The sequence below is a fragment of the Dreissena polymorpha genome, chromosome 1 (genome assembly GCF_020536995.1).
Source record: "Dreissena polymorpha isolate Duluth1 chromosome 1, UMN_Dpol_1.0, whole genome shotgun sequence".
NCBI lineage: Eukaryota > Metazoa > Mollusca > Bivalvia > Myida > Dreissenidae > Dreissena > Dreissena polymorpha.
In genome coordinates this window covers 108,243,798-108,256,115 of record NC_068355.1, presented here as the reverse complement: position 1 = coordinate 108,256,115, position 12,318 = coordinate 108,243,798, and the positions used below count along the sequence as shown (strand labels likewise).

General features: G+C 34.3%; 1 protein-coding gene across 2 annotated transcripts in view; it reads right to left on the bottom strand.

The window, feature by feature from the left end:
• Positions 1-12,318, bottom strand: part of LOC127843594 (lipoxygenase homology domain-containing protein 1-like) — a 220,772-nt gene that overhangs the window by 162,579 nt on the left and 45,875 nt on the right. For both annotated transcript variants that reach the window (XM_052373278.1, XM_052373283.1), the window contains exons 10-11: positions 9,519-9,663; positions 9,080-9,182 (exon numbers count right to left, since the gene is read on the bottom strand). In XM_052373278.1, coding sequence (XP_052229238.1) covers positions 9,080-9,182; positions 9,519-9,663 — 248 coding nt within the window. The remainder of the gene's footprint in view (positions 1-9,079; positions 9,183-9,518; positions 9,664-12,318) is intronic.

The window sequence follows — 12,318 nt, the reverse complement described above, 5'->3', positions numbered from 1 at the left end:
TGTGACCTTGACCTTTGACCTAGTGACCTGAAATCAATAGGGGTCATCTGCCAGTCATGATCAATGTACCTATGAAGTTTCTTGATCCTAGGCATAAGCATTCTTGAATTATCATCCGGAAACCATTTTACTGTTTCAAGTCACTGTGACCTTGACCTTCGACCTACACACAATACGTGTGGGGGTCAATTTTCAGCTGGAAAATATTTGAAATAGGGTAAGTGATGATATCTCTACGTGGTCATTTCTGTTATTTAGTGCGATCTCTTGCTGATTAATGTGAATAGTTGTTTTACTAGTTGCCACCCAACGGTCAAAATAAGTATGTGTTTTCTCAGGTATGTGTATACACATACCCGGTTTTCTCACCACTCCATGGGTTTCGACCGATTTGTTTTGCACGTTTTTCTACGGAGCACAGCGAGGGCCACGCTTTTAAAATGGGTAGAAGGAATCGAAATATAAAATCAATCGGTTTGCCAATTTCTTTATATTCCTTTACAATTTTATATGTCGTCTGCAATCTATTTCAATTTGAGATGGTTTAAAATTTGCAATTTGGTTGAGAGGTAAATAACAAAATTGTTAAGCCTTTGAAATAAAATTGTGACTCTTATTATCCACCATACCTGGATTTTTAAAAAGTAGTTACGTTTTAGTTATTTTTAGAACTTTGTTTAGGAAATTTATCCAAAAAAGGCAGTTGAATAAAAACTCATTTGTTGTTTTATGACAATAATTTTCTGTGAAATGTTGCTAACTTGACCTTGTATATGTATATAGCTTTGTATTTATTCAACTTGAGGTAGTGCATATCCTTCCTAACTTTAGATTGAGATTTTGTAAATTAGTGTAAAAATGTATTGGTTTTAAACCAAAATATGAATAAAGCACACAAATATTGAATGTCAAAAATGTGTTTATATTATTCTATCCGTCTTAAGCTTTAAAATGATATATAGTTTTACCATATTGTACCACATTGAATGAAGAAAAACCAAAGCGAAGTTTTAATGAATTTTATCCCCCCATGAACCTTAACCACTGACAAAATATTTCAAAATCTCATTCTTCTTTCAAGGAAACCATATTAATTTAATGTGATATGGCATTAAATCAATTTTAAAAATATAATTCATAATATTTGATGACTGAACTTTAAAATAACTTTATAAAATAATTTTATTGCGATTGTTATCATATACATGGTTAAGTGATTTTAAAACCATGTACACAATTATAAAGATATACAGTCTCGACAAGATTTTGGGATATTTAGACAAACCAGAGTACAAATGGATGCACAGACAAATAAATCACTATAATGTTCAGCATGAAACATTCTTATGTTACAACCATTTGGTTATAACATAGTAATGTGTCATTAAACTGGTTTACACTGTTTTGATGATTTTATAATTTTTTAAAGAAAGAAACACATATGGAAAAAATATTAAACCGAAATATTAACTTTTATAACCACACTTTAACTACCAGATTCATCAAAATGACTGCTCCACAAATCTCATTTAATCTCATTTGCCATTATAAATGTGCCTCAATCTGGGGGAATAGAGCCTATCTTCCAGCATGTACAAACAATGAGCAGTCCGCAAATGCTTATCAGGGACCACACTTTCCACACTTTCCGCTTTAACTGGACTTTTGCTTAGAAAAGACATAATATAGAGGAGAAATACAATAAAAGTGTGAAGTGTTGTCCCAGGCTAATCTGCAATGAAACTTTATGCACATGCATGAAACCCATTTTGTTCAGAGTACAGCTCAAATGTAAGATAATGAAATAAACCCTCTGTGCTCATTTTCATTTACCATTTCAATTACAAGCACCTGTTTCATGAAAACATATAAAATTCTTTCTCATCAAAGAAAATGATTTATAATTCATTAAAAACTATTACACTAAAATATATTGAATTATGTTTATTTTCCCATGTACTTGGTGAGAATGGAATATTTTCTCCACTGTACTCTTGAAACAAAAGAAGTGTATTTACTTGTTATACTTTCGAGGCATCAGACTTTAACATGGTTATACAAACATTTGACTACTAATTACATCATCATTAATGTTTTACAACTTTTGAAGCCTCTGTCAGTATTTTGGAGAAGAGGATGGTCTGTACAAAGTTTTTATTCGTAAATTAATTTGGTACTTTTTGTAGGAGCTGGTTGCTTATGTAACACTTGTTGTTTGCTTCCCATTGCATACTCAGAGTACTTTTGCTTGTAATGGTTTGAAAGAAAGTCATATTTTTGATTAAGTCAAGACTTTGCAAATTCTAGTTTCAGGTTCATCCATGAAACACAAGAAAATTGTATTATGTTTATAATAAAAGCTGAAAGTACCTCAGCCACATCTTTGAATAATGTCTCAGTAAAACATTGGTTTCTAATGATTGTAATGATATGTTCAAATCAAATTGATAAAATCCATACATGCCAGACGTCCAGATCTCGGCCGGACAGTCCAGCTTTTGGGCTCTTTGGCCCGGAATCCAGATATGAGACGATTTGTCCCCACATTCGTTAAAAACAATGTAAGGTCTATAAGTTCCCAATAAAATTCGCTTTCGAGCTCTTTCTGGCTAAAACTTATCATCGCTAATCCCTTTATTGCCCCCAATTAACAACCCACTTCTACTACTTGAGTGCATCAGTGTTGTTTTTGACACCTTATCAGCGATTTATCGGCAACTTATTGATTAAATCAGCATTCTCACCATGGTGTTTTTTTGACAGGGGTCTCTAATTGCTATCGAAAGATGTATCATACAGAAATTAACGCCACCTGCGTTTGCATTTTATGGCCCAATCAAGTCCAACGATACTATTATCCTGTGTATTATACAACCTAAGGTTATAAATCCTGTCAAAACACCGATTTTGTACATCAAACAAATTGAATGCTGACCAGTACACATTGATGTTTCTCACAAAGTACCTTTCGTTTTCAACTGATTTTCAGAAAATAGTTTGTACATAAATCATCAATCTAAATTTAGAGTTAATTTACAATTGGTTGAATAAGAACAGTGCTCGATGTGCTCACAATGTGTCACGTGATTTACATATGTTCAAGGGGATATCCCTGTACCAATTGGATGTCAAATCGAGGCATACAGGAATACCCCTTATTTCAGTTTATGGAGTGTGTTTACTTCCAGAAAATGGAGAACGTCTGTGTTCACGAAATTCTGAACACACATTTATCGTCAAAACTGGGCAGAAATTCAGAGTTTTTGTAAGTAATATACTGACTATTGACTAAAGAAAAGGTGGAATGATTGATTGTTTTAGGTGTCCCGCTTTTTGGTCGAATGTTCCGACAATTTTTTAAGAAAGTCCTGAAAATTCTGGCATGTATGTAAAATCACAAAGCAAAACTCATTCTGATACCCATCTTTAGTTTTTTCAGAATGTTCTGAACTATTAGAAATATCAAAACAACATACCCAGAGCATAGGTGGGTAGTCACTTTATTAATACATAACCCTCAGCTTATTTCATGGGAAATCAAGGTATTACTGCATTATTGCTAAGCCAATCTGATAGCACTGTATGTAAGTATAAAGTACTGCTTGTTCTAATAGCGGGTAAAAACAGGTGAAATTTCTGTTGAAAGTTTAATTACAAGAAATCTAAATTTTGAGTAATGATGGGTTAGAATACACCTCATGGTATAATAAATCTGTAGCAGTAACAGGGATATGTTGTTGCATACAAACTATAACAAAAAAAATTCAACAAGGGGCATAGATCATTCTGCTTAAAAATACTTACCAAAATTATGACAGTGTTATACAATTACCTTAAAAGACATTACTAAAACTACAGCTGAATAACTAAGGTAGTAATAGAGTTACAACGTATAGTTATGTTCTTGAATACAAAACTTTTATTTAAGTTCTTATTATCATCATATTTAAACAACTTAACATTCATAGCCAAAGAAAACAGTTCCTTTTAAATTGCTAGTAATTAATATACACTGTTACGTACTGAAACTTAAAAGTAACCCTCATATTTTTTTAAAGAAATCACTTTTTTGTTAAAATTCACACAAATAAAAAGGTACTTGTTGATATAACAAGACAATTGTCAGTAAGGCACATTTGACCCTTTATTCTAGAATTGTATAATAACTCCACTTAAAAAAAAGAGTGTTTTATATACCTTGATCGTTGAGGTTGGGAGATATTTTTTACATGGGACATATTATCTAATGGCCGTTGACATTTGTGCAAAGTTATTTAAAAATTAACAAGAAATATCTTTAAAAAAGATATACGGCATTGATTGTGGTACTGGAGTTGGTGAAAGGTGCATAAAGAGTTCAATAAATGAGATCAAAGATAGCGAATGTCTTTTTCTGTGCAGTTCTTAGCTGCATCACACGCAGTACGGGATGTTACCCGGAGTTTTCGCGGCTTATTTTACATTATTACATATTGCTGGTCATAAACCTATAGATACAGAACAGAAAACCAAAAGATGGAAGTGAAATTAAAACATGAGTCAACCAGCCACACGCGAAGTATCCGTACATATTTTTAATATTTATATGCGCGTTCTTCAAACAAACCTGTTTAAGTGGTTTGTCGGGCATTGCTATTTGATTTGATTATTAACAGTATCGATAATCATCGCGCTAATGCTTAATACATAAGTCAATATGGTGGAATAATTCTTGTTAAATTAATCAAATATAATATTTACCATGGTATTGTTGAAAACACATTAAGAATCTATTATTGACATACCATAATTATATCGCTGAATATCTTCATTTAACAAATTTCTGGTCTAAAGAAAATTCCAGTTGACCTAGTTCACGCGATAGCGTCTATATTATATAAGGATTGTTTTAATGGCCGCAAACTGACCCTGATACCTTGCAGGTTGGAATGCAATGCATTAAAGTGAGGCCACGCTTCCACTGCTGGAACGACGGATTGTTTCAAAATTTTTACTTTTACATGTTAAATGTTCAAATTCGAAAACAATTTAAAATGGTTTGGCCAAAACAAATATCAGGATAGGGAAAAACGATACTTTTATGAACTTAAATATACTAGTACACAGACAGGAATATGAAAGTAATTACTAAATATGAGAACATAGCCTTTAAGTACAAACGCTCTAGCGCTGGCAATCCTCTGAAAATAAAAGGTGCACGCACAAACTGTATTGATGTCGAGTGTTTAGTGTAAAACTGTTCTATCTATCAAGCCTTTTCATTAGAGATGAAATTGTTTTATGCTGAACACGCAGTAAAACAGTGTTACAGAGACGCGTTCATGTTTCCAGTGTTCTGGTGGTATGCTCAAAGCAGCCAACAAACTAAATGAAGTGAATTCATTTGTGTCTAGCCACGGGAAATTTTATTTGAATTTTATTGGACACTTACAAAGGTCAGGTAAGGTGAAAAGCTGGCTTATACAGCTACGCCGAAAAAAATCCATCAATAAACAGCAAAGTTATGGATGCTTCCAACAGATGTACAGACCTCTAGATGCCTTATCCCTTTGCATGCTGGGAAATTTGTCGTCTGCTAAAACGTCGTTAACTAAATTTCTAAAATTAGCATTTTTTCGATTTTTTTCAAAGAATACTATAAGAATAGCAAACAGTTTGGATCCTGATGAGACGCCACGTTCTGTGGGGTCTCATCTGGATCCAAACCGTTTGCAAAGGCCTTCAAAATTCGGTTCCAGCACTTTATAAAGAGTTATTCTTCAAAGGAGTTCATAAACATTTATAGAATCTGGAATATGTTTTACGAGTTTATATGGTACTCCTAAATTATCATAACTTTACTTCTCAGAAATATATTAAATCCCTTGATTCACATTCTAGCCCAATTAATAAGTGCCTTCAGACAAGAACTGAATTAGGATATCTCTGAAATTTGGATATCTCTGAAGACTGAGAAAACCCAGATGAAAAATACAGTGATTTTACAAGCAAGGTGCACATTCAAGTTATAAAATTTACATAGTAGTACTTGGATCCTTGATTTAAATTATTTAGTTCTATTGTTGTTATACAAGTATTTGAAAGTATATTGAGTGATAATTTAGTAAATAATATGTCCCAACAATGAAAAGATGCTACTTGTTTCAAAATAAATTGTCCAAATATCTAACAGCTACTGATTTCTAAATGTTATGGCAATTGTGTTAGGGTTCCTACTTTAATTGGACTGTTTGTGATACTGATAAGTTGCACCTAAGGACTATCCAACAAATTGTGTGTTACATTATAGATTAAGAGACCAGGTTATTGTGATATTTAGACCCTAAGAAAAGGACACTGTGGGTAATTGATACATTGTTTGTTATTGGCCAATGTGAAGTGGGCACAAGGGCTATTAAAATAGACAACCTCAAATAGACTATGCATGTTCCAGGTTTTCCGCAAAAATTAGAAATCCACCAATGTAAAAATCCAAAATATTTCATTGAAAACAAATAAATTCACAATAATCAACCAATTAGCACAAAAAATCAAATGATTGTGGAACCTACACCACCATAAAAGTAATGTTGAAAATTAATGGACAAACCTTCCTGCATATTGAGGGTAACAAAATAATTAAGCTGTATCTGGGAAGATAGGAAGCAAAGGGTCTTCATCCATTAAAACAACTTGCAAGTTTTTATTCATCTTATTTCATCAGCTTATACACATTATTCATGCAACAAGTTCATGTTTGCAATATATATATTGATTCATTTCTAAATGTAATGCTTATATCACAGGCATTTTACATGTTTTGCCCTTGTGTGCTTATTATATATGGGATATGGTAAATAACTTCTTTGTTATTTTTATCTGCTCGAAATTTGAAACAGAATTACATTTCATTGAAATCTAAACATAACTAACACAAAACTACCTGTCTTCTAAATTTAATAAAAAGAAACAAAAATAGTTTGCTTATCAGAACCTAACAGAAAACAAGGGCTGTTTGTAAAACATGCATGCCCCCCATATGGGCTGTCAGTTGTAGTGGCAGCCATTGTGTGAATACGTTTTTTGTCACTGTGACCTTAACCTTTGACCTTATGTAAGATATCATCCGGAAACCATTTTATTCTTTCGAGTCACTGTGACCTTGACCTTTGACCTAGTGACCTCAAAATCAATAGGGGTCATCTGCGAGTCATGATCAATGTACCTATGAAGTTTCATGATCCTATGCCCAAGCATTCTTGAGTTATCATCCGGAAACCACCTGGTGAACGGACATACCGACATGGTGGACGGACCTACCGACAGACCGACCGTCATGACAAAAAACAATATACCTCCTCTTCTTCGAAGGGGGGCATAAAAATAGCAATGCCCACATTACTTTATTGTTTTATGCAGAAGTGGAGTGTTAATTTGTATATTTATGCAGGAATACACATGAAACTTCAATAAAATATTACATTTGAAGTGCCACATCATTGAACAATTTAATTATTCTAAACAAGTCTTTTTTGACATACTGTTTTACACAGCTTTTGACCTTTAATGACCTTTATCAACAGCCTAAAATAAAATGTTGGGGAAATATCTGGTTGGTTACACCCACCTGAATACATATGATTATTTAATTAGCTGATTTAGAGAAATCCCCTAGAACCTCGGCCAAATCACTGCTTTTGTATACATCACATAGGACGTTACACTGTTTAGTGTTGGAATTCTGGACTACTCTCTGCATGTTTATACAAAACATAGACACACATTTTGGAACAGTTAGAATTATGTGTTAAAATCCATCTCGCCCAATTTCAGGGTCAGTTCTTCGTCAGTAAATTGTTATGAGAAGACAGAATGGACTATCTATAAACTTTGATAACACAGTATTGGTTTCAGGACATAAAATACTACACATTTTACAGACACGATTGAAAGAAAACTTATTGGTAATTGATACTTATTCGAATAGTGATAAAAAAAACCACTACTGAAATAGTAAAGTGTCCTGATAAAGTTTGATTATCTAATCACAAATGTTTGCCCTCAGCAGTCAGCCTGTCTGGAAATCATTCCTGAAAGCCTGATTAGGCTAATTAAGTTTGCCAGTTTGCTATAAATAATGATGCTTTAGTTATTGCTTTAGTTATTGTTTTAATCAAAAACATTTTGGTAAGATTTCTGGTCAGGAGATACCTAATGAGACCAGGAAACTTGCATGATTTTATGGCTGACAGCATAGCTGCTAAAAAGGCTTCACAATTGGGCAAGCTGGCAGAAATGCATAAAAGCCATTTTTACATGACGCTGTTCTAAAAGTGTGATTTCAATGTGTTGAAAGAAGTGTCTTATTCAAATATTAACATATACATTTTAATGGCGCATAAAGAAATTCGTAATAAGCCATTTGAGTGCAGTATCTGGACCGTACTGATTCAGCGAAGCAGCCATACACTTAAGTAAACATGCAACCATATGTTTAAGTAAACAATCCCTTGTTGACCAATTGACAGCTGTCAATCAAACTAACTTATAGTCAGCCCATCAGACACTGATTTTTGCCGCCAAATTTGCGTCAAACAGAATGAGCGTTATATTTTTGCTTACTCGGAGAGATGGATTATTTGGCGACTGTTCAACTCATTCACTTTTGATAAATGGTGACAGGAAAGAATAAATGAAGAATATAAAAAGAGGAGTTTGTTCCTTGTTTGACTGCTTTACTGTTTTTACAAGCATTTCAGCAACATCATGGTGGTGCTTAAACCAATGCTTCTCCTGGGATAGCTTTGAACTCCCCTTTGCAGTCTTCCTGTACTAACTGCATATACTTCTGACAGTATTTGCAACTGGCCTGCTCAAATATGTGGCAAGAATAAGAGCACATGTAATTTCATGATTAATTCTAACACATGTTACATGGCCGGGCTGGAGATTCAAACTCAAATGTACCGCAGATCAACAGTCCTGTAACCTACAAACTAAGCTATCCAAGCCAAGAAGAATTTATCCATCTATGGCATACCTTAAGAGGTCTAGAGAGAAATCATGACAACAAGAAACAATGAATTACTCATGAACAAACCTTTTCTAGAAACCACCCAGGACCAAAGCCGGAGTTGTCGTGACCAATACGAATTCTGTCCAAGCGCCCAAGACATGGGGACTCCACCACAAAAGTGTCGGTCCTATGGGGTAAAGTAACATACATGTTTTGCAAGGTCTTGAAATTTGCTTTGTATCTTTGCATATTACTTATTTTGGTATAACATTATGAAACATAAAATAAAATTATGTTCATCTGTTTTGTATCAATGTCACTGACATTTCCTACGCAATCTTATTTTTTCAATAAAAACATAAAAATTGACTATTTACCAAACTATCCTAGAAATGTGCTAAAGATAACAAAAAATTGACACTGTATTTCTATTGCAGAAATAAATCCAAGAGTTTCCAAATAATCTAAGAAATTTTAAGAAAGAGTATAAAAACATATATTTTAACATATACAATCCACATACTTATTTCTTTCAAAGTTGTTCTTTTTGTTGTCCAGATATTTTTCCCCGGAGTCCCCATTTTCACCGAATAAGATGATATAAACATTGGAGTCTGTTCCTGCCCCTGCTTTGTCACCCGTGAAGACGCTGATCTTGTACTTTGTGTCTGAAATAACACAGAGACAGTATGCTTTATGTTTAAAGCAGCAGTTTTTGCTTGGGAGATTAGAATCAACTCATATTGCATGTTAAGTCTAAAATTACACAACTTAAAAAGGTTAATTGGGAAAAGCCTGTTTTGAATTATTAGATTAGATTGGAACACACTTAACTTGTATCTTGTTTGTAAAAAAAAGCAGGGATTGTAAAAAATGCTTATGGGGAAAAGCCGCAGACTTAGATTCAAGATACTTTAGAGTCTGATATCCTTATCAACAGATAAAAGACACAGGGTAGGATTCACAATACTTTAGAGTCTGACATACTAACCAACAGATAAAAAACCCAGGCTAAGATTCACAATACTTTAGAGTCTGATATCCTAACCAACCGATGAAAGCTGCAGGCTAAGATTCACAATACTTTAGAGTCTGATATCCTAATCATCAGATAAAAGACACAGGCTAAGATTCACAATACTTTAAAGTCTGATATCCTTATTAACATATAAGACGCAGGCTAAAATTCACAATACTTACGAGTCTGATATCCTAATCAACAGATAAAAGCAGCAGGTTAAGATTCACAATACTTAAGAGTCTGATATCCTAATCAACCGATAAAAGCAGCAGGCTAAGATTCACAATACTTACAAGTCTGATATCCTAATCATCAGATAAAAGCAGCAGGCTAAGATTCACAATACTTACGAGTCTGATATCCTAATCAACAGATAAAAGCAGCAGGCTAAGATTCACAATACTTACGAGTCTGATATCCTTATCAACAGATAATAAAAGGCACAGGCTAAAATTCACAATACTTTAGAGTCTGATATCCTAATCCACAGATAAAAGCCCCAGGCTAAGATTCACAATACTTAAGAGTCTCATATCCTAACCAACCGATGAAAGCAGCACGCTAAGATTCACAATACTTTAGAGTCTGATATTCTTTTCAACAGATAAAAGGGGCAGGCTAAGATTCACAATACTTTAGAGTTTGATATCCTTAACAACAGTTAAAAGCCCCAGGCTAGGATTCAGAATACTTAAAAGTCTCATATCCTTACCAACAGATGAAAGCTGCAGGCTAAGATTCATGATACTTTAGAGACTGATATTCTTTTCAACAGATAAAAGCAGAAGGCTAAGATTAGCAATGGATTAGAGTCTGATATCCTAATCAACAGATAAAAGCAGCAGGCTAAGATTCACAATACATTTGAGTCTGATATCCTAATCAACAGATAAAAGTGGCAGGATAACATTCACAATACTCTAGAGTCTGATATCCTAATCAACAGATAAAAGACGCAGGCTAAGATTAACAAAACTTCAGAGTCTGATATCCTGATCAACATATAAAAGACGCAGGCTAATATTCACAATACTTTAGAGTCTGATATCCTTATCAACAGATAAAAGACGCAGGCTAAGATTCACGATACTTTAGAGTCTGATATCCTTATCAACAGATAAAAGACGCAGGCTAAGAATCACTATACTTTAGAGTCTGATATCCTTATCAACAGATAAAAGCAGCAGGCTAAGATTCACAATACTTTAGAGTCTGATATCCTTATCAACAGATAAAAACCACAGGCTAAGATTCACAATACTTTAGAGTCTGATATCCTTATTAACATATAAGAGGCAGGCTAAGATTCACAATACTTTAGAGTCTGATATCCTTATCAACAGATTCCTATTGCAATAACATCTGTGGAACGTCTGACACATATGGTGTGTGTTTTTTTACGTTGGGTGCCAATGTTACCCAGCCAGAACAATTCCCCCACTACAATTGAATTGGGAATTGAACCTGGGACCTCCCAGTTCCACTTCAGACAGACACTTTACTGCATTGCTATAAAAGTTAGCTCATATAGCAAGGCAGTATAAGTTCTCCTTATACCAGAACAGAAGAGAACAGAAAGTTTGTTCATATAACTTGAACAAGTCTAGTTCATCGTTATAAATACAAAACTTATAACAAACTCTTTTACATATGTATAACAAGGGCTGTTTGTAAAACATGCATGCCCCCCATATGGGCTGTCAGTTGTAGTGGCAGCCATTGTGTGAATACGTTTCTTGCCACTGTGACCTTGACCTTTGACCTAGTGACCTGAAAATCAATAGGGGTCTTTTGCCAGTCATGATCAATGTACCTATAAAGTTTCAGGATTCTGGGCGTAAGCATTCTTGAGTTATCATTCGGAAACCATTTTACTTTTTCAAGTCACTGCGATCTTGACCTTTGACCTAGTGACTTGAAAATCAATAGGGGTCATCTGCCAGTTGTTATCAATGTACCTATGAAGTTTCATGATCCTAGGCGTAAGCATTCTTGAGTTATCATCCTGAAACCATTTTACTGTTTAGAGTCACTGTGACCTTGACCTTTGACCTACTGACCTGAAAATCAATAGGGGTCATCTGCCAGTCATGATCAATGTACATATGAAGTTTCATGATCCTAGGCCGACGCGTTCTGGAGTTATCATCTGGAAACCATCTGGTGGACTGACCGACAGACATAAAAAGTTAGCAAACTTTAACCAAGGTTAAAGTTTAGGGACCAGCAACCATTTTACTATTTCGAGTCACTGTGACCTTGACCTTTGACCTAGTGACCTGAAAATCAATAGGGGTCATCT